We start from the raw sequence: 24,257 nt of genomic DNA, 5'->3' as shown, positions 1-24,257 counted from the left end.
CCCCTCAAGGATTGAACTCACAACCCTGGGTTTAGCAGGCCAATGCTCAAACCACTGAGCTATCCCTCCCCCCAAGGCAGACGTGTAACCATCGTCTCTATTACAGTTACCATGTAAACACAAGCATTCGGTGACCCATTTGTTCTGCCCAAAGGGAAATTCAGGTTATCAGAAATAAGGAAGCGAAAGTTGTTCTTCCAAAACAGCCTAGTGCTCTTTAAAATGTTTCCTCGGTTGCATTTTACAGTTACGTGATGCACCTAATTAGCACATGTGGGTGGTAGAGAGAAAAAGAGTTTGTTTGGCTTCTTCCATCACGAGAGCAAAGGACCGTGTGCATTCTGTCTGCTAGCAAAAATGAAAAACAATCCTCCAGGACCCACTGATCTGTTTCTTTCAATAATCACCGATGAAGCTTCTCCACACTACATAATACTTTGGGGAAACTCCATCCCTGTGCTGGGCCCTAAGTGCAGAGCATGTCTCCCCAAGAGTGCTTAAATGTCAGTGCAGCAGGTCTTATTTTATGCCTACACTGTAAAAAAAGTGTGTTCAGAACTCAAGTTAGCTAACCAGGATTAAAATAGAAACAAAGACTCGGCAACTCATCTTTTAATTTGAGTTAGCAGCTCAAGTTAAAGCTTATAGGGGAGCTGCTAATTATTAATTATTCCACTATGGTTATGTTGGTCAATTTCCCTGTGTAGACAAATCCTAAAGGATCCCCTAGAAAGGCCCCTAGAAAGACAGTGTAACCCACACACCTCCTGGGTATGGTGTTCTGTCCCATCTAGTGGCACCGAGACCACTTAGAGAGAGATTAATGAGTCTGCTCTACAGCCTTAACTAAAGGCTATGTGGCTTTTAGCTCATGTAGTAGAGGTTCATGCCAGGGCTGCCCGGGGGAGGGGGGCGGGGCGGGGAAGCAAGTGGGGCAATTTGCCCCAGGCCCCGGGCCCCACGAGAGTTTTTCAGGGCCCCTGGAGCGGGGTCCTTCACTCACTCTGAGGGCCCCGGAAAACTCTCATGGGGCCTGGGCCCCCAGAGCTTCTTCCGCTCCGGATCTTCGGCAGCAATTCGGTGGCGGGGGGTCCTCCCGCTCCGGGAAGACCCCAGGCCCCCTGAATCCTCTGGGCGGCCCTGGTTCGTGCATTTAGCTCCATAAGAACATAAGAACGGCCATACTGGGTCAAACCAAAGGTCCATCTAGCCCAGTATCCTGTCTTCTGACAGTAGACAATGCCAGGTGCCCCAGAGGGAATGAACAGGTAATCATCAAGTGATCCATTCCCTGTCGCTCATTCCCAGCTTCTGGCAAACAGAAGCTAGGGACACCATCCCTACCATCCTAGCAAATAGCCATTGATGGACCTATCTTCCATGAATTTATCTAGTTCTTTTTTGAACCCTGTTGTAATCTTGGCCTTCACAACATCCTCTGGCAAAGAGTTCCACAGATTGACTGTGCATTATGTGAAGAAATACTTCCTTTTGTTTGTTTAAACCTGCTGCCTCTTAATTTCATTGGGTGCCCCCAAGTTCTTGTGCGATGACAAGGAGTAAATAACACTTCCTTGTTTACTTTCTCCACACCAGTCATTAATTTATATCCTCTATCATGACCTCTATCACATCCCCCCTTAGTCATCTCTTTTCCAAGATGAAAAGTCCCAGTCTTATTAATCTCTCCTCATATGGAAGCCGTTCCATACCCCTAATCATTTTTGTTGCCCTTTTCTGAACATTTTCCAATTCCTATAAATATTTTTTGAGATGGGGCAACCACATCTGCACTCAGTATTCAAGATGTGGGTGAACCAGGGATTTATATAGAGGCAATATGATATTTTTTGTCTTATTACCTATCCCTTTCTTAATAAATTCCAACATTCTGTTCGCTTTTTTAACTGCCGCTACACATTGAGTGGATGTTTTCAGAGAACTATTCACAATCATTCCAAGACCTTTTTCTTGAGTGGTAACATCTAATTTAGACCCCATCATTTTATATGTATAGTTGGAATTATGTTTTCTAATCTGCATTACTTTGTATTTTTCAACATTGAATTTCATCTGCCATTTTGTTGCCCAGACACCCAGTTTTATGAGATCCTTTTGTATCTCTTCGCAGTCTGTCTGTGACTTACAGTAACTATCTTGAGTAGTTTTGTATCATCTGCAAATTTTGCCACCTCACTATTTACCTCTTTTTCCAGATCATTTATGAATATGTTGAATAGGACTGGGGGACACCACTATTTACTTCTCTCCATTCTGAAAACTGACCATTTATTCCTACCCTTTGTTTCCTATCTTTTAAGCAGTTATCAGTCCAGGAGAGGACCTTCCCTCTTATCCCATGAAAGCTTACTTTGGTTAAGAGCCTTTGGTGAGGAACCTTGTCAAAGGCTTTCTGAAAATCTAAGTCTACTATAGCCACTGGATATAGCTCCAGAGGTCCCAGGTTCGATCCTGCCCACCGACGACCAGGGTCTGTCGGTGTTACAAGTGGGGGCTTGTCTGGGATTTCAACTGGGAAGTCTCCAATGCTCGGGATGCACTTGCTCAGCTAGGGGAAGTATGTAACCCACATAACTCCTGGGTGTGATGCATCCGAAGAAGTGGGCAGTAGCCCACGAAAGCTTATGCTCTAATAAATTTGTTAGTCTCTAAGGTGCCACAAGTACTCCTGTTCTTTTTAGGGAATAACAGGGCACTGTAGCACTTTCAAATTGGAATCACCAGCATATAATTTTACTCCAATTTAATCTCAAGTGAGGCCAGTCTGATATTACTTGAATTTTGCTCCTATTAACAATCTTATTATTGTTGTTTAGTCAAAGAGATAAAAACCAACAGATAAATGCATTAAGTGCAATCAAGTGTTAAATTGCTATAGGAATCCAGGAGCGTAGGAGATGTAGGTGGCTACTTTTTATTGAAAAGTTCTTTTATGTAACTAACCTGCCAATCAGAGCTAAGAAAAACTTTTCTTTCTTTCTTACTAACTTTTACCCTGCTTAGATTTGTTTCATTATAGGAATAATTGAAGTCAGCCAACTTGCACAAAATACATGTGCAAGTATTGTAAATACTTTTTGTAAATACAGTCTGAGAATTGTGGAATTTATCTCATTTGGTATGCAAGCTACCTTTTCCCCCCACAGACTTGAGATCAGGATAGCAGAGAAACTGCTTATGCATCAAAAACTGACCTCAGTATGTTTAGCACATTTTTATGTCAGGCATCTAATAAATTATACTGGCTTTGCTCACAGGTGGGAGCATCTGCAGCTTGGTTAGCTAAATACTTTTGTAAAACTAAAAAGGAAATGGAACAAAAAGGAGGAAATAAAGAGAAACCGCGCTGCAGTAAATTATCTCCAATCTTCAGGCAACTGCACACCAAACACATACCTCTAAAAATATTTCAAGCAGAAATGTTGGTTTAGATTTCACTATTCATTTTTTTTATTTGATTTTAGCAGTGAGGTTTTTCAGCCAATTTGGGTGTGTAGGGAAAGGAAGAGAGAAAAACCAACAATGTAATATTGCAGAAGATTGTAATTGTTTTTTGTTGAACAGAATAGACATGCCTATCTCAGTGATAAGCAGGGGTGAAATGATGGTCCTTTCCAATCATTCCCACAAACCCACCATTCCTCACTGACCAGGCAACTTTTTTTTCCCCTTGGTCTTCTAGTAACTTCTCCATATCAAACCCATTTGTCACAAATCTAGTTGAGCTCCCCCCATCTTGGACATTCAAATTGCTGTGAGGGATTCAACTGCTGACTCAGTGTGCTTTGAGCCTCCAGAGTCTGAACCATGTCCAGGCACTGCTCTTGGCTTGGGTTCTTTAAGCACACTCTTGAGCTGCAGATCCTCTGTCTAGGACCCCCTGCCAAGACCTAAGACCTCACAGTCCAATTGCCCAACCCCTGGAACTAGTGCTGACCCCTCTATTCCTCTCCCCACTCCCACCATTGTACCTGATCTGGAAAGTACGTGACAAAAACAGCCCATATCAGCAAGGATGAAATCCACTACAGGTATTCAAAAAAATACATCAACTTCATAAGAATAACTTTATACTATCAACCAGAACCTATAAGTTGTACAGAAAGATTCACCAAATCATCACATTGTCTGTATTTTGTTTTTACATTATTACATTATTCAAATAATCATCCAGAGTCTAGTCTACAGTCTATGCTCTCCATTTTAAATCATCGTGGACCCCTCTCACAGCTTCCCCCACCACTTCCTCATCCCTTTGGTCTCTGCTGCTTCCCTCTACCCCTACTTTTTCCTCTGCTCCCTCCAGGTCCATATTTCTCCTTCCCTCTAATAACCTCATGTCTATTAGACTCCTGGCTACATACTCTTCCCACAGAGCAAGGTAAACTACTGCCTCTGATATGTATAGGCACTAGCAGGGAGCGCCAGAAAGATTCCTCTGTCTGCAGCACCACGTTTTTTTACTTTCACCAAAATACATAGGGTTCAGCCCGCTGATGCCTGAAGTTTTGGAAATGACTGGGTGCAGTGTTCTAAAGTTATTGTATTACAGGATAGACAGAACAAGAAATGCCATCAGGTTCAGTGTAGGGCACCGGCTGCTCTTTGCCGGTTACACACACAGCATCACTAAGTTTAGTGGTACTATATGACTGTTTTAGTCACGGAACTTCCCATTAAGAAACAGACATATGAAGATTTGTTGATCTCTATATACAAGGCTCAAATTGATTGCTATCAGCATAGGTGGGAAAAAAAAGTTTCCCCTGATAAAATAAATTAATGCAACTACAAGAAATGAAGAGGAGTTTCCCTTGGTAAATGTTTAACATCCAGGCCCTCCTTATCTCACTTTGAGGTTTGTGTTGGTGTACGCTGATTGATGCTTTAAACAGACCCATTTTTCTCAATACCAGACAGACATTTTAAACTATCAAACTGACTGTCAAATGAAGATTGGGAAGTGAGCACAATGTTTTCATTTCATTCCTTTGCCACTTTTGGTTGTCCTCGTGGCTTTGGGGCTGTTGAAATAATCTTTTATGCCATTTCTAGATGACATGCTATAGAAGTTTTCAACAAATCATCAGCAGTGAACAAATTTCAAGAGCTCCTCAGAGATTTGTTTGTCATGCCCAAGTGTGACAGCACCAAACTCACTGTTCTGTCATTAACATTAATTCAACTCTTCTTTTTATCCAGTTAGAATTGTACTCCTGTTTGAAAAGATATCAACATTTATTTTTATTATTCACCATCTGTACCAAAACCTTATTGACCTGAAGTCAGCTCACTAAGCTTTTCTGAACACACTTTTTCCATCCATCAAAGCAAAGCTGATGCCAAAGAGTTGCAAATGCTGAATGAAATTTGGCTCTCTTGTCCAGTGGTCACTTGTCAGTGTATTTAAGTGTCCAGACAAGTCAGGTAGGCTACTGATGCAGGTTCTTCCTTGACCCTTTAAGGTAATTGGTCCAAACTTTTCCAAGGAATTAATATTTGGTTCTGTAACTGCATTCTTGTATAGGTTTTGTGAAAAATTACCACTACAAAATGCTTGGGGTCTCTTGTTGCCAGTACTAAACCTTCCTTGGAATGTCTAAATATTATAGATGACAATTTCCTAACTCAGAAAGTGTAGCATCCAACATAGGGCAATTGCATATTAGACCTCATCTTGACAGATAAAGAAGAATTGATCACAGAACTAAAAACTAGTGGTAGCTTAGGTACAAGTGATCATTACTTGATCACATTTGTTATGTGCAAACAGAATAAAGTTCAGTAGTGTTTATACTAGGTTCCTTTAAAGGGTCAATTTCACAAAGCTGACAATTGTGAGTTAAATCAGCAGTGAGGAAAAATTTGAACAGAAAAAATATGAATGCTAATTGGAAATTGTTTAAAAACACTTTACTGGATGCTCAAAAATATCCCAAAAGCTACAATCCCACAAATCAAGAAATAAGGCCTTATTAGTTAAAAAACCAACCTGGCCTAGAGGGGCAGTAAATATATGTGTATATATATTTTACACATAGATACACACAGATATAGATATATAACAAATGGAAGAAATGGGAAGTTAATAGTAATGAATATAAATCAAAAGGTAGGAATTGTAGAAAATTGATAAAGGAAGCAAAAGGACAGAAGGAGAAATCTATGGCCAGTAGAGTTAAGGACAATAAGGAGTTTTTTTAACGTATATTAGGAAGAAAAAGAATACTAACAATAATATTGGTCCATTAGTAGATGGAGGTGGTATAATCATCAAGAAAAAAACAAAAAGACAGAAGTAGAATCATAGAAATGTAGGGGTTTGAAGAGACCTGCAGAGGATATCAAGTCCAACCTGCTGCACTGAGGCAGGACCAAATCAACCATCCCATCCAATCTGTTCTTAAAAACCTCCAGTGATGCCTATTCTAGAGCTTAACTATCCTTATAGTTAGAAAATTTTTCCTAATATCCAAGCTAAATCTCCCTTGCTGCAGATTAAGCCCAATACTTCTTATCCCTCTTTCAGTGAACATGGAGAACAACCGATCACCGTCTTCTTTGTAATAGTTCTTAATGTAAATTAAAACTTATCAGGTCCCCCCTCAATCCTCTCTTCTCAAGACTAAACATGCCCAGTTTTTTTAACCTTTCATCACAGGTCAAATTTTCTAAACCTTTTATCATTTTTGTTGCTCTTCTTTGGACTCTCTCCAATTTGTGCTCATCTTTCCTAAAGTGTGGTGCACAGAACTGGCCACAGTACTCCAGCTGAGGCCTCACCAGTGCTGAGTGGAGTGGGACAATTACCTTCCATGTCTTATGTACAACACTCTTTTTAATACATCCCAGAATATTAGCATTTTTCGCAAGTGCATCACACTGTTGACTCATTCAATTTGTGATCCACTATAAACTCCCATATTCTTTTCAGTTGTTCCTCATTTTGTAGTTATACATTTGATTTTTCCTTCCTAAGTAAAGTACTTGGCCCTTGTCTTTAATGAATTTCATCTTAATGATTTCAGACCACTTCTCTAATTTGTCAAGGTCATTTTAAATTCTAATTCTGTCCTCCAAAGCACTTGCAACTCCTCCCATCTTGCTATCATCTGCAAATTTTGTAAGTATACTCTCCACTCCATTATCCAAGTCATTAACGAAAATACTGAATAGTATCTGATTGACTGACCTCTGCAGGACCCTACTACATACGCCCTCCCAGCTTGACAATGAACCATTGATAACTACTCTGACTATGGTCTTTCAACCAGTTGTACACCCACTTTATAATAATTTCATCTAGACCACATTTTCCTAGCTTGTTTATGGGAATGTTCTGAGGCTATTACTAAAATCAACATACATCACATTTACTGCTTCTGGGACCTCACCCATCGTCCATGAAGTTCTTGAAGATAATTGCTAATGGTTCCAAGATTGCTTCAGCTAGTTCTTTAAGTACCCTAGGGTGAATTTCATCAGGCACTGCTGACTTGAGTACATCTAACTTCCATAAATATTCTTTACCCTGTTCTTTCCCTAATTTGGCTTGCATTCTTTCCCCTATGTTGTTAATATTGTGCCACCTCATCCACCTTCACCCCTCTGTGCTGGACACAGGTGCTGATAGATGCCCCACAGTAGCGTGCTTGCTCTTATTCCTCTGTCGGTCAGGCATTTGCCCCCTTTTCTCATGTGGGTCTGGAAACTCCTGATACAAAACCTAGTTACACACTGAGAAGTGTTCAAAGCATTTATATAAAAGAATATTAGGCAGAAGAATAGGGACAGACCAATGGGCCAAAATGGAGATGGGTGGAAAATGTAAGGGAATTCAGCAACAGTGAAACAGTAGCACATCCAGATGCGCCCAAAACCATCACTCCCCATCCAAGGCCTCTAACCCCACCAGTGCTGCACATAAAGCTGAGATGCTAGCTTCGTGGATTGCGTTGCTCAGTCTGGGCCTCCAGCCTGTTGGAATTAGGGTTGCCATCTTTGAAATGCAAAAAAAAACAGAATCCCCCACCACCCAAGGCAAGCCAACCCCAACCCCAACCCCCAGGCAACTCCACAACAACTGCCCCCTTCAACAGCCACTAACAGTATCTAGAGAGATAACACATATAGATAAAACTGATACCATCACTGTCCACAAATGGGCATTTGTTTTAGCAGCACATTTGCTAGCCAGTCTCAAATGTAGTTTCATTTAGCCAGTTGTCATTGAATGTGCCTTTTCTGAAGCAAGCTTTATTTCGGGGGTGTAGTAGGATCACTCACATCATCGCCCTGATCTTCTATTATTTAATATGCCTCACACGTCTCCTCACTCTTGCATGACTCATACCCTCTCTCACACACACAGGCATGGTGCACTTGTGTCTTGGTAGGCAGACAGCTGCTGTATTTTCAACAGTGTTGATCTGTTACAGCTTAAACTGCGGAGGTGGGAACACTGCAGCTTCTTTAGCTGGACACAGACACTTTTAATTTTAGATATCCCAGTGTATTATGATAATAATGGAAATCTTTAGACCCACGTAAAAAAAATCCAGCAGATTAAATTATTTTTCTGGCAACTTGCAAATCCATAAAAAATACCCAGCGAGACTGGTCAAATACCGGCCAGGTGGAAAGACTAGGTGGAATGCTGCTCCTCAGTTACTCAGCCTTCACATTCCCTCAGGACACCTGCGAGTTTAAGTCCGAAGTGCTGACAAGTCACAGTCTGGTAGTGTCTGTCACAGCTACTTTTCCCCTGGCTTATGCACACCCACTCCCAAAGCAACACAGTCCTTCTTCCTTCCACACAGTGCCCTCCGTCTCTCATTCCCCCGTTCCAACACTACAGCCAAGATGGCCCTCAAGCTCCTCCCATCTGCCATGGAATCCTCTGTCATCTTGCCCCTTCAAGCCGTTGATCCTCCAGGACTTGACTGCCCTTAGGTGCCATTTGCTGGCTTATTAAAATATTAATTGTGTTGAGTATCTGGCCACCATTAACCTTTATAGTGACGACTAAAGCAAAGTAGGACTTAAACAACTCAGCCTTCTTGATGTCATAACGTATTAGCTACCCTTCCCCGCTAAATAGAGGGCCTATACTTATCTTCATCTTTCTCTTGCTCCTTGTTTATTTAAAGAACTTATTCTTTTTGCCTTTTATGTTCCTTGCTAGGCGTAACTCATTTTGTGCCTTAGACTTTCTGATTTTGTCCCTACATGATTGTGCTATACTTTTGAATTCTTCCTTAGCAAATTGTCCAGGATTCCATTTTTTGTAGAATTCCTTTTTGATTTTCAGGTAATTGAAGAGCTCCTGATGGATTTATATGGGCCTCTTAATAGTCTTCCTATCTTTCCTTCACATCAAGATAGTTGGCAGTTGGGCCTTTAATATTGTCTCTTTGAGAAATTACCAGCTCTCATGAACTCCTTTATCCCTTAGATTTTTTTCCCCTGGGACCTTACCTACTATTTCTCTGAGATCGATGAAGTCGGCGTTTCTGAAGCCTATTGTCCTTATACTGCTGCTCTCACTTCCTCCTTTCCTTAGAATCATTAAATCTATAATTTCACAATCATTTTCAGCAAAATTGCTGAGTAGTCAATAAATATTTCTGTTTTGTATTTGAGAAAAAGCACATGATGTAGTCATAGAGAATGATGATAATGCAATACTTTCCATTCCAAAAGTATCTTGGAAGGATGTTCAACAGCACTACCCATTGTCCCAAGGTGACTGATCACAGCACCTGGTCGGGGAGGGATCTGCAACATCTGTGACGGCAGATGGCTGACTCCACAACCACTAAGGCTTTCCATGATTCAACAATTTCATATCAACCAGAATTTGTTAAGTTGTACATAGAGAGATTCCCCAAATTGTTACCGTCCCAAATTTTATTTTATTTGGTAGAAATAGTTCCACATTTTTAGTTTTATGGGGAAGTTTTATTTAAGAGAACAACACTCCTCTGCAACATTTGTAACCCCAATATTGCAGCATCCTGTTAATGTGTCAAATTATGAAAATACAAAATTGTCTACAAACAAGAGTGAAACTAACTAGTCTATTTACAGTGTCCAAATTGAATATAATGCAAAAGTAAATAGACAGTATAAATTATGAAAATTGAGAAAGACTTATTATATACTTATTATATTATATTATGTATTTAATTATATAAAGATAAAATACCCACCTTAACCTGCCAGTATCCAGTCCCTACTTATAAAACATTTAAGCACATGCACGTCCTTCAGTGCTTTGTTGAATGGGGATGAAATATGTGCTTAAATACTTTGTTGAACTGAGATCTAAATTCATAAAATACTGTATGTAAGAGACAAATCTTTCTACCCAGCCTTCCATTAAGCTACTATAAATACACACACACGAGTCTGTCCAGGATCATCACCATAACTGCCACAAATTTGTATCTTTTTTTGACATTTAATCAAATCATTTTAAAGCATTTGTAGGCAAAACAATTAAATTGCATCCTTTGGAGAAAGTGACTTGCTGTACATGTGTGAGAGCTACAGCAGACATTCATAAACAGTTTCTGCTGCCTCAGCAAATATTAACCTTTCAGTTTAGTTTACAGTATCCCTTTTGGCTGGATTATTATGTGGGAATACCTGTGCCTGAAGAAAATTCCAGCCCAGTTTTCCAATCAAAAGTCAAGGGAATATAAAGATTGTGACCTCCTCTCAGAGGGGATGCAGTCTTAGATATAACTCACAAAGGAATAGATGAAAGGATCAATAAATTCTAGTAATACAGGGTTTACACGAAAAAGAGCAGAGAATTGTATGATTTGTATTTATCTTCCTAAATATTTATTTTTTCCCCCCATTTTACAAAGGAGAAACTGAGACTCGGCAGTTAAGTGACTTGCTCAGGCCAATCACTGACAGAATAATAATAGAATTTAGGATCTCCTGGCTCCCAACCTTGTGCATAATCCATTAGACCATGTATTTTTTGTTATCTTTCTCCAACCGTACTTATCCGAAATTCACATGTGCAAATTTTCAATAAAAACCTGGCTTCAGGTGGCTTTTTTTTTTTTTAATTCCCATGTAGTGAAAAATGCAGTTAAAAATAAATGCTCTTGCTTCAATTTCACTAAAGTTTTTGACACATGAAAATAGCCAAATTTCACAAGAAAATTCCATTAATATGAATACGTCCCTCAGCTTTAGTTGCCATAAACACCTGATCACTGACACTGCTTTAAATTAGGCAATTTGCACAAATGAAAGTTGTATTTGTGGATGCCTTTAATGGCTTGCAAACTTAAAACCTCCTCTCTATAATTATTTTGCCATAAATCTAATACCAACACTCCTCACATTTTTGAATTTCAAAGTGAATTGTGGTGGGGGTTAGCAGCAGTGTATGAGGGGGAGAACGTAAACAATAAATAAAAACCCAAACTTACCCCTCTGAAATTCCAGCCTTTCGTGGAAGGAAACAGGGAAAAGTTGTTCTGTTGTTGCCGTTTAGGCCTGAAAGATGAGACAAGGATAGCATTTACTGTTTGCATTTTTAGCCTGGGACTCTCCGGATCAATACTGGGCAAGAGAGGGAGTAGTGCGGGGAAATAGCAACATATGTGCTAAACGGACACCTTAGATTTCCTACTGTTTGGTTTAAACTGGATATATTCCTGACAAATATCTGTTTTCGCTTTAGTTAGTAAACACTATTTTCATATGGTTTGAAAACCAAAATAAAGAGGCAGCCTTACAAATCTATTAAGACATGTGGAATTGATTTTTAGCACACATCACCCATAGCTCCCAATGACTTCAACACTACTAAAAGAATCAGACCAGCTATGCCTTCTTCAGACCATGTCTAAAATTATACCATGAAGAAGATAAAGGCAACTTAACAAACTTTTGCTATCAGTTGACATACAGATCCAAAATGCATTTAAACCAGGCAACATTTACAGTTTCACTTTATTCTGAAACTCCTCTCCTACAATACATACAATTACATATGCCGTTATCTCTGTAAAGTAATCATCACAACCACCACTTTATACTTGTATAGTGCCTTTTATCAGCAAACCTCAAATCGCTTTACAGCGTTGGGCAAGTATTATTGAGATTTTACCAATGAGGAAACTAAAACAAGGGTTAAGTCACCTGCTGAAGTGTAGCAAATCAACAAATTGGTGGCAAATTGAATCCCGGTGTTACTCACATCATCAAGAATACTGCTAGCTGCCATTTACATTTATAATTTTAAAAATACATTCCAAGATAGATCTTGCTGTCTGGATCACTCAGTGCATTTTGGCTCTGCCTATAATATAAACAACAGTGACAGGGCACCTGTTTCAAATACTGTTGACTTGTGTAGGGTGAGTATGACCTAATCATATTGTGATTGACTTTTAACCTGGCTACCTATGATCACCACAGAGCTTCCAACCACATCACAAATGTAAACTACTGTAACTGGGTCAGGGGACCGCCAGATTCTAAACATATCTGACAGTTACATTTTTACATTTCCAGTTAGGTTTGGGGGAGGCAGATTGTTTGGGGATTATTTTGGAACACCACCACCTTTCAATCATGAAGAACACATTATTCAAATAAATAATCACGTGCCTATGGGAAAGTAAAGAATTTATGAATTATTTATTCAGTTTATTAAAGCTCTCTCCAAACTTAAAGACACTATACATATTATTAAAAAAAAAAAAGCACATGAACAAACTCCAGGTATTTTAATATCAACAAAAATGCCTCAAGTGCAAGCCAAGTAAAGTTTTGCCCCCTAAGAATCCAAAACTCCTACCAATCCACACAGATATTCTCACCAGCCCAACTTACTCTTACCCTAATGAATATATCCTACAGGGGAAGCCTGATGTTGCAGTATGCCCTCAAAGTCAACAAATCCAGACTCTGCTGGACCAAGAGAAAAGAATTTCTCTTTCTAGATGTCTAATTAGCCATCATGCCCTTTTATACAAAGGGGGAGGGGGGGTGACAAGCAACAAGAACACAAAAAACAACTCAAAATCAGTACAGTAGAAGGCTGCATGTTAGAACTGCCATCCATCCAAGAGAGGAAGGTTGTTCTTGTAGTTAAGGAACTGAACTGAGACTTGAAAGATTTAGGAACAATTCTTGGCTCTGCCACAGAGTTCTTGCATGACCCTGGGAAAGTCACTCAATCTCTCTGTGCATGAACGTCCCCTCTCTCTAAAGTGGGATAATATTCCTTTCTGCAACCTTTTGTCTGTCCTATCTAGAATGTGAGAGACAAGGTGGGTGAGGTAATATCTTCTATTGGACCAACTTCTGTTGCAGAGAGAGACAAGCTTTCCAGACACACAGAGCAGTTCTTCAGGTCTGGGAAAGATAGTCCCAGGGTTACAGCAAAATGCAAGGTGATCTGGCAAAACCTGCAGACATTATCTCCAGGGCTACAATGATCAACACACCTTTCAAAATCCATGGGTCCTATACATGCCTATCATAACATGTCACGTACATCACCTAGTGCACTAAATGCTCCAGTAACAACTATTTGGGCATGGGCGGCAAGTGAACCCCCACTTTGGGGAGTCTAGCCCGCTGGCCCCACCCCTTCCATCTGAGACCGCTCCCACTGCATGCCGGAGCCCTGAAACCCACCCAGCCCATAACAGGAGGAGCCCTGAGGCCTCCCCCCCATGAACAGAGGAGCCCCAGCTCACCAACCCCAGCCCCCCCAGGGCAGCCCCCTCAGCCCCAGCACTGGGCCAGGCCAGGCCAGGCCAGGCCGCTCCTCCCGCACCAGGCTAGGCTAGCCCGAGCATGGGGCCAGGCCGCTTCCCCCCCCCCCACTCCGAGCGCCAGGCTGGGTTGAGCCAGTCCCACCCGAGCACCGGGCCAAGCAGCTGCTCCCCCGCCCCCCAACTGAGCAGCGAGCTGCTCCCCACACCTGAGTGCCAGGAAGAGCCAGTGCCCACCTCCCTGCTCCCGCCCGACCCAGCGGCTCCAGTACCCAGCTGAGACACCTCACTCCCCCGCCTGCCACTTGCTTGCAGAGTCCCTCCTCACTCCCCCCACCCCTCAGGAGAAGCGACACCACGAACAGTGTGGGGACTGGGGGGAGGGGAGGGGAGGGAGAGGAAGGGGGAGTGCAGGTAGGTAGGCGGCGGCACCAGGCAGTGGGGGGGGAGGGGAAGGGGCAGGGCCACCGCGGCCCAAGTGTCCCTCTGGGGCGGCTCAGCCTGCCCTGGCCTATTATACCTGCCACCCATGTTCTTGGGTGAAACCAGACAATCACTACACTCTCGAATGAGCTCACACAGGAAAATGATAAAAGACAAAAACACCCTATCATCTGTGGGTGAATGCTTTTCACAAAGCTATCACTATATCTGACCTATCAGTCCTCTTCCTCAAAGAGGACCTGCACCACATTTTCAAAAGACAAGACTGGTAGCTTAAATGTATTACTCTGCTGGACACTAAAAATCATGGACTAAACAGACATGCTGGATTTATGGCTTATTACAACATTTTATCACCCATTAACCCCCTTTTTTTGTCCTATGACTGTAGAGGTGTTAAGGGGGCACTCTACCTTGAATGGTCCCTTATAATACATGCTAACTGCTTATGCTAAACAATCTGTTCCACTTTGCCTTTTGCTGTAACTCTGGGAGTAACTTTCCCAGACTGGAAGAAGAGCTCTGTGTAAGCTCAAAAGCTTGTCTCTTTCACTACACCAGCTGGTCCAATAAAAGGTATTACCTCATCCACTTTGTCTCTCCAATATCCTGGAACTGACACAGCTACAACAACAAGAAGTCCGGCGGCACCTTAAAGACTAACAGATTTATTTGGGCATAAGCCTTTGTGGGTAAAAAACCTCACTTCTTCAGATGCATGGAGTGAAAGTTACAGATGCAGGCATTATATAATGACACATGAAGAGAAGGGAGTACCTCACAAATGGAGAACCAGTGTTGACAGGGCCAATTCAATCAGGGCGGATGTAGTCCACTCCCAATAATAGATGAGGAGGTGTCAATTCCAGGAGAGGCAAAGCTGCTTCTGTAATGAGTCAGCCACTCCCAGTCCCTATTCAAGCCCAAATTAATGGTGTTAAATTTGCAAATGAATTTTAGTTCTGCTGTTTCTCTTTGAAGTCTGTTTCTGAAGTTTTTTTTGTTCAAGAACAGTGACTTTTAAATCTGTTATAGAATGTCCAGGGAGATTGAAGTGTTCACCTACGTGCTTTTGTATGTTACCATTCCCGATGTCCAATTTGTGTCCATTTATTCTTTTACATAGGGACTGTCCGGTTTGGCCAATGTACATGGCAGAGGGGCATTGCTGGCACATGATGGCATATATAATATTAGTAGACGTGCAGGTGAATGAGCCCTTGATGGTGTGGCTGATGTGGTTGGGTCCTCTGATGGTGTCGCCAGAGTAGATATGGGGACAGAGTAGGCAACGAGGTTTGCTACAGGGATTGGTTCCTGGGTTGGGTATCTGTGGTGTGGTGTGTAGTTGCTGGTGAGTATTTGCTTCAGGTTGGGGGGTTGTCTATAAGCGAGGACTGGCCTGCCTCCCAAGGTCTGTGAGAGTGAGGGATTGTTTTCCAGGATAGGTTGTAGATCGTTGATAATGCGCTGGAGAGGTTTTAGCTTGGGGCTGTACGTAATGGCCAGTGGTGTTCTGTTATTTTCCTTGTTGGGCCTGTCCTGTAGTAGGTGATTTCTGGGTACCTGTCTCGCTCTGTCAATTTGTCAATCTACAACAACATTGCTCACTGTGTAGAATGTGAACTGACTCTTACCATGAGTATTTACGGCATAAATGGAACCCTGGTTTCAGCAGGGGCTTCTAGTTGCTACCATAATAAAAACAACAAATAATAATGATCATCTCATCTTTTGTTCAGTTTCCTCTTCAAATTTTGACATTTAATTTCCCAATTGTGAACTGTGCCAGCCCAAAGAGAGTTCCAGAACTTCAGGTACACAGATAGAGTCAACACAGCTCACAATGCTACATACACCACGATTTCTAGAATCAAAGATCTGGCATTGAAAAAGCCCTTTTTCCAGATCCTTTCTATAGTGGCAGTTAAGGTGAAATTTTCAACTCAAGACCCTCAGCTGGATTGCGACTGCCACATCACATCACACAAGGAACGAGGCATGTGATCATCAATAACTACTTTAAAAAGTAAGTTATTTGTCTAGAAAGTGTTTCACACTCTTCTCTAGGAAGTGGCATACACAGCTGATCCCACAGTAGGAATTCAGGGTGGGATTTTGAAAACTACCAATGGACTTTCAACAGGACTTGTGCTCCTAAATCACTTAGACCCTTCTCAAAATTCCACCCTTACGCCATATTTCTACAAATTTCTTCAACATTTTAACGCTAATATCCCATAAGTTTTCCCTTTTCTCTTGCCTTCCTTATCACAAAGCACAGATCATTAGTTCTATTTTAATTCAGTATGTGGAAAACAAAAGACACTTCATCTTAAGCAAGTATTGCATGATTTATATAGTTAAGACAACAATTACAAGGGAAAAGAAAAACTTAACAATAAAAACAAGTCATTTATATCCATCCCTGCAATCATCACTGTAACAAGAGCTTGAAACTCTGCAATGAGTGATATAAATTTGACATGCCTATTAATCTACCGGGGCTCTGAACTGAAGACCATCAATTAGCGCAATTCTGTTATCAGCCTGTAACTTTCAACTAAGTTGAAAGCATCCAATACCATATGGACAACAGCCAGAAAAGTTTTTATAGAATAAACTAGATACTTAATCTACGTTTTGCCAATTTTCACCCCTCCCCCTCTTCTGCACCTTTACTGGCTTACAAATCAGCACATCAGTTTCTTTTGGTTAGAATGAACCACTCTAATATACATTCATAATGGAACGCCAGTTCCTTTCTTTCTCCACAATCATGCTGTTATCAGAGATCCCTAATAGAACAGCTCAGTGAAAGAAAAGTCTTACCAAAAGGAGCTTTAAATTAACAAAGTAATGAAACATGTGAAGACATGGTTTGTTCTTCTGACACCAAAGTAATTACTAATTTTTCATGGTCTGGTACACACTGAGGGTGTAACCAAATTCTCTATAAATTGTTTTTCCTCCAATTTGTGCTCTTATAAGCAGCAGAAATCAGATGGAGGTAATTATACTGCAAGCCTACAGTTATCACTTTAAGCATTAAGCTTCCTTAACCAACTCCCTCAAGGACTGACCCTTCCACTGTTAGGGAACTGACTTCCCCATTTTCTGTTCCATTTATAGTATACAATACCAGATTAATCAGCATTATGTGGCTTATTATTTCAAAAGGCTGACTGTCGTATATATATAAACCACTTTCAGACACGCAGAAAGTAGCCAAACTCCACTTATAGTAGAGAAAAGACCAAATCAAACCCTGGATCATAACTTTGGGGAGGTAAGGGAGAGAAGAGGTATCAAAATGCAAGATGAAATTTGAGTTTCACAAGTTTTTTTTTTTAAATAATGGGCCAAACCAAACCTGAACTACAAAATGTCTAAAATTTAAAGCTGAAATCAATTTTTGCAGCTTTAGCCTATTCCTAAATTATAGTGAAGCAGAATGCACATCCCAGATTGCTTCAATCTATCTCCAGTGAGAAAATGCAATTCTCAAGAGCAAAGTCCTGTTTGCAGCCTTCAAACTGGGCCTTTAGTGTGTTGGAGTCACTTCTATCCTGCAATTCCTCTATCCATCTAGAAATTTTAGCTGGAGTTTGCCTAAACAAATACTGAAGAGTGCAAGAGAGATTTAAAATCCATTTAACTAAAGTATAATGTTCTGGTCTATATTCCGCAGGATAGGTCCATCAACGCCATTCACTCATGAGACCAAAAGCAAGAGCTAAACTAAAAGGTACGCACAGTGGAAAATATATGATTTAAAGGGAGACAGAATGAAGCTGAAACAGATATTATAGAAAGGGTTTTCCAGGTGGCAAGAACAAGAGAGAGGAAGGTTCTTGCATTATATGTGATGAAACTGACACCCTATGAACATCTAAAGTAGATTATGGCATGAGACAAAAGGGAAGGATACTTCAGATAGGAATTCTGCTCCAACGTTTCTTACAACAGAAATTCCCTCCAGATTAGAATACAAAGTATTTGTTGTAAATGGAATTAAAAAAAAAAAAAAAAGATTTAAATCCAGTAGTGTAATTGAGGGTAACTCGAGTAAACTGAGTATACCCACTTCTCATTTGGGGAATAAGGATTTTAGTTTAGGGGTAGTTTACCTGCCCCCTCCCCTTTTTATTTTTTACACTACTACACCACTGTTTAAATCCAACCTCCCACAGTGTACAGTTTTTAGAGTATTAAACACAAAGAAAATAGTTAGGATTTGTAGGAAGCAGGGGCGGCTCCAGGCACCAGCGCACCAAGCGCGTGCCTGGGGCGGCAAGCTGCGGGGGGCGCCTGCTGGTCGCTGTGAGGGCAGCAGTCAGGCTGCCTTCAGCGGCATGCCTGCGGGAGGTCCGCCGGTCCCGCGGTTTTGGCGGCAATTCGGCAGCAGGTATGCCGAAGGCGTGGGACCGGCGGACCTCCCGCAGGCATGCCACCGAAGGCTACCTGACTGCCGTGCTAGGGCGGTAAAATACATAGAACCACCCCTGGCAGGAAGCTCTTTAGGCACTGTGTTGGGCAAACCTCAAATGGTTCAGTTTGGTTCAGGTAAGCATCAGAAGTTCAGAAAAATAGAAAGTTTCTGTCATAGTTACAGAGCTAGCTACACCATTTTCTCCTCCTTGGTCTCTCCAAGTGCACCTCCTTAGATAATAGGCCAAGGGTGGCCAACCTGTGGCTCCGGAGCTGCATGCGGCTCTTCAGAAGTTAATATGTGGCTCCTTCAATAGGTGCTGACTCCGGGGCTGGAGCTACAGAGCCAACTTTCCAATGTGCTGGGGGGTGCTCACTGCTCAACCCCTGGCTCTGCATCAGGCCCTGCCTCCACTCCACGCCTTCCTGCCCCCTTCCCCGAGCCTGCCACGCCCTTGCTCCTTCCCCCTTCACCCGCCCCGAGCCTCCCGCACACTGTGAAACAGCTGATCACGGTGAGCGAGAGGCATGGGGAGGGAGTGGGAGGTGCTGATTGTCGGGGCTGCCGGCAGGCAGGAGACGTTGGGAGGGAGGGGCGGGAGCGGGAGCTGATGAGGGGCTGCTGACGTATTACTGTGTCTCTTTGGCAATATACATTGGTAAATTCTGGCTCCTTCTCAGGCTCAGGTTGGCCACCCCTGTAATAGGCCATGAACCCTTACCATTTCTGGAGTGGAACCCCACAATTCTTCTTTTAGACTGAGTCCCTGGCTACTGCACCCTGTGTAACACCCATGATTATTTAGCAGGCTCAATTGGGTGCAGTGCCTACAAGTCTTCCATTCAGGAGCTTGTAACCAGTGATGAATACAGTGATCCAGAACAGCTCTCTCAAAACAACATAACCTTGTATCTTAACAGTAGGAACAAAACATAATGTAAAAGTAAAAATAATTTTCAAACAAACAACAGTCTATATGCATGTCTAGTTTTCCCTAAGCCTCACCACCCTGTGGTTGTGACCCAAGCAGATTTTGCTTCTTCAGATCCTGCAGTAGTGTCTGCATAATGAAGGAGGAAATGATCTTTTTATTTTTTTAAAAAATTAATAATATAAATTAATTTAAAATTAATATTGTTTGACATTGTCTAACCTGGCTACATGGAATCAAAGCAGGCTCTTGGGGGAAACAAACAGAAACTGAAGCAAAGATAAGATACACCACCAGACAGAATACTACGGGTGCTTAGGGGAACAATAGAAGAGCTATTAATTGGAAAATGCCCACATACCGGGCTAGCAGATTAATTTTTCACAGGCCTGAACCTAGGATAAAAGGGGCATAAAACCAAAGACCCCAGCCTAGATAGGGAGTGGACACAGTGAGAGGCAGCAGTTACTTGGGGAATGGGGAAGAGATGCTGTGAGTGAGAAGGAGCAATCTTCAAAGGGACAGAGGTAGCTGAGCTAAATGGAAATTACCAAAACCTGCAAGGTGCACCCAAATGTGTACAGTCTATTGTATTGACTTTTTAACTGTTTAGTCTCCTTTTGATCATTTAGCTCTCAAATTTGGCCAAACAAGTCTTGCAAATTAGCTGGCGCCTGGAAGTAGCATCTTCTCAGCTTAATAACTCAGACATTGTTTCTTACTGCTTTTGAAAGTTTAAGAAGAGATTATTTATCTAGCAATTGTGTTGCTTTCTTCCTACTTTTCTAACAACCCTGATATTGAAATAAATCAACACAGGTATAAAGTAAATCTTCTAATCATCCAATATAGTCCTACAATAACTATCCCAATAACCAGGTTGCATACAGAATTCATAAATTATTACAGACCGAATCCATTACCTTCACATTTTCCAACATGGGACTGTATGGCCAAATACCTAGTAGAAAGCTGGGCATTGTCAAAATAGTAAGGTTAGGGGGAAGAGACAGACGATGGATAGAGAGACTGGAGGAAGTCGAGAATGCTGCTTTCCTCCTGAAGCCAGCTCCACAGCTACATGCTGCAAAAGTTTGTAAGTAATAAGCTAAAGATGATTCATTAGTATTGCCTTAAGTGCATATATAAAGGTGCTAACATAATAGGAATTTACTATAAATGCCAATTGTTTTGCACTGTGGGATATTAGATTTAAAATAAAAAGGCACGGCAAATAAAGCTCATTTAAATATAATGATATTGTGAGCAAAATAATATTCTCTCCTCTGCTGTTTGCAGTACAGTAGACACAGTAATTCAAAATTAACTTGCATTAGCATAATGTCTTGTCATGAAACAAAGAGAATTACTGATACCTACTTCAAGTGCTTTTTGCAGAAATAGCATTGTGCAATTCCATGTTTATTGTGTATCACTGACACCACATCTAATTTGCTCCACTTACAAGTATGAAGCTTCCTGAGGTTTCCCCCCTTACTTGTCAGCCCTCCTAACTCAGTCTTGGATCTGAAAGTCATACTGGGTTCTTTCCTTCTCACATATCACCATTAGCCATAAAAATTCTGCCAGTTAAATTCTGTCCTCATTTGCATTCTACATTCCCATTCCATTCAATTGAGGCGACAAATATGTAAGTGGAGGTGAACTTGCCCACACCACTGGAACCTAATCTGCATTTGCTGATGATGCACCAGTCAGAATAGAAGCCAGCTCCCACTCCAATAACTACCACAGGAATTAAAAAACTGTATGTTTGTCACTAAAATGTGCAGATATTACTGTGAATAGACAACAAGGAATATAGCTGCTGATTAAAAAGGTATTGTTTTTACATCATCACTTTTTAGGACAGAGCTCAGATTAACAAAGAATTTAATGAGAACTATTGCTTAATGTTTTCCTGTGCACCTTTTCTGTGCTCTGGGGCCTAATATTATCATATTGAAAGGTGGGAAAGGAGAAAGGAATTTTAAAATGACACTTAGCAGGAAGATGTGCTGCCTGTCTTAAAGCATAATGATGTGGTAACATGAAGGATTTAATTGTGGTTTAAATTATACATTTCACACCTATACCTGATCTTGCAGTCTTTCCACATGTAGAATCAGCACTGACTGCAATAGCATTCCATATATAAACCACGAATTAGTTTTGTGTTTCTTGTTACCTATTTAAAAAGGCACAGCTGCTACATCTGTTTGAAGATGAAAGTGGGGCTTGCATACTGATCTACATAGATACCATGCAGATAATAGAGGAGGAGTTCAAACAATCTAAGAGTCAAGCTCCTTTGGAAAGTAAAAATTCTTTTCAAACAGCTAATCTTTGGCAAAAATAAAGGTTGTTTCTACAGCTGTGAATATTTTAATAGCATACTGTTAAATAATAAGACTGACTATTGAGAACATTGATGTAAAAACTATCCCCTGAAATATCAATTGCTAGCAACTCATCAAAAATTGTAAAACAAAATACTTTTCATAAGAGTAAATTTATTTTTAAAATACTGGTATATATTCATATTCTTGATTTAAACAAATTTTCAAAAGGGATTTACCTGGTGAAGACAGATATGCAAGAGCATTTTTAGGCATACTAATTCAACTGGAGTTTAATCTGCTGATGTTGTACATTACAAGTAATAATAAATCAAAGTACTTTTGGAATTCATTTAAAAAACTGCTTCTAAGGCAAAATATCCTCTAAGTGCAATTTTTTAAACTATTCTTTTGTTTTAAATGCCTGTATGACTAACTCATGGAAAAAAAACTAAGCATAATATATTTAGGAATTACATCCTTGTGTGCATTTGCGATTGTGATTTTGAAATTTACGAAAGTATTGTGGTTCTCTTCATTCCACTCTTTTGCACTCAAAGGATGGACAGTCACATTTTGCTCTAACACTGTGACGTTGCACTCCATATACTTTATGAAAATATTCTTATGAATGTGAATATAATGCAACTGAAATATGCTTTATGCAAAAGGTCTCTTGTAAGGTATCATTATGAAGCTTATAAACTACTGAGTCTGTTCATCCTATTTGTATGCATCTATCATTCTTGTACCTGAAGCTAGAAATATGAAGTATAACTCTGAGGTCTTATTGTAATTATGCAAAGTGTGGGCCCTTGATGGTGGTTTAAAATCTTGATGGCTCCCATTGATTAGAAGAATTGGTTGTAAATGGTTTATTTACCTGCAAGCCTTCCTGTGTCTGTGTGGGCCAGCCCGTGGGTAATGAAGAATGAGGTCTGGCAGGACATGTGACCATGTCACATGATACTGGAATCCATCTTAAATCTGGTACCTTTCCATTTAGAAGGAGGGGTGGGGACCCAGAGACAAAAGATTCCTGCCTTTTGCCAAAGCTATAAAAGGGGGTGGAACAGAAGAAAGGGGGCTGCCAGTCATGAGATAGCCCCTGTTTTCCACCTATGATGTCTGCTGGAACTAACAAGAACTGTACCAGGGGAAAGGATTGGGCCCAGACTAGGAAGGAGTCCAGTCTGTGAAAGAAGCTTATTGGAACACCTCGGAGGGTGAGATATTATCTGTAATTAGGCTTAGATTTATGTGCTTTTGCTTTTATTCTGCTTGGTGACTTACTTTGTTCTTTCTGTTATTACATGGAACCACTTAAATCCTACTTTTTATACTTAATACAATCACTTTTGTTTATTAATGAACCCAGAGTAAGTGATTAATACCTGGGGGAGCAAACAGCTGTGCATCTCTCTCTATCAGTGTTATAGAGGGCAGACAATTTATGAGTTTATCCTGTATAAGCTTTAAACAGATTTATTTGGGGCTTGGATCACATTGGGAGTTGGGTGTCTGGGTGTTGGAGTCAGGTAACCTGCAGAGCTATTTTCACTTAAAGCCTGCAGCTTTGGGGGCGTGGCCCAGACCCTGGGTCTGTGTTGCAGCAGGCTAGCATGTCTGGCTCAACAAGGCAGGATTCTGGAGTCCCAAGCTGGGAGGGAAAACGGGCTCAGAGGTAATCTCAGCACATCAGGTGACAGTCCCAAGGGGATCTCTGGGACCAAACCGTCACAAACACCTACAAACACAATTTATTTGCAGTAGGGTTTTCACAAGCCTAACAGAGCAGAATATGGCCCATAAAATTTAGGTCTCTGTCCTACAGACCTGAATTCCCTCAACTCCCATAAGAGTTAGTGTGAGTTGTGGGTACACAGCCCTTCATAAGAGTCCACTCAGTATAGCAAGACTGGGTTCTAAATGCTTAAAAATAAACGAAATTATTCACTGAGAGTGGGAGAGGGATTTTTAGCAGCATATGCTGACATACCAAATATTAACATAACATTTTTAGGCTGCAGTGTCAGAAAACATTAAGCAAGAAATTAAATAGGAAAACAGCCTCTGAGAGTCTGGATCTATGCAAATGAAAAACTGAATCAGTGAACCAGATACAGTCAACAGTGAAACAAGACTTACACCTACTGTTGTTCCACAATATACTTATTTACATCATGAATCAATGCATAGCACTGTAAAATATCCTGACTCCAGATTACCAAAGAAACCACAACATCTTTTTCCATTTTTGCATTTGATTAATTTATTGTAAAAATAGAGTATTTTCAAGATGTTGTCTTCTGAAGGGAACACTTTTGAAGATC

The 24,257-nt window shown here is 40.9% G+C and overlaps 1 protein-coding gene across 5 annotated transcripts in view; it reads right to left on the bottom strand.

Moving 5' to 3' along the window:
• Positions 1–24,257, bottom strand: part of ARHGEF3 (Rho guanine nucleotide exchange factor 3) — a 265,172-nt gene that overhangs the window by 173,739 nt on the left and 67,176 nt on the right. For 4 of the 5 annotated variants that reach the window (XM_005310014.4, XM_008174741.4, XM_005310015.4 and 1 more), the window contains one exon: positions 11,478–11,544. The exons of the other annotated variant lie outside the window; for it this stretch is intronic. In XM_005310014.4, the coding sequence (XP_005310071.1) occupies positions 11,478–11,544 (67 nt within the window). The remainder of the gene's footprint in view (positions 1–11,477; positions 11,545–24,257) is intronic. 5 annotated transcript variants of the gene reach the window in all.

The sequence above is a fragment of the Chrysemys picta genome, chromosome 7 (genome assembly GCF_011386835.1).
Source record: "Chrysemys picta bellii isolate R12L10 chromosome 7, ASM1138683v2, whole genome shotgun sequence".
In the NCBI taxonomy this organism is placed as follows: domain Eukaryota; kingdom Metazoa; phylum Chordata; order Testudines; family Emydidae; genus Chrysemys; species Chrysemys picta.
This window is presented reverse-complemented; position numbering and strand designations above follow the sequence as displayed.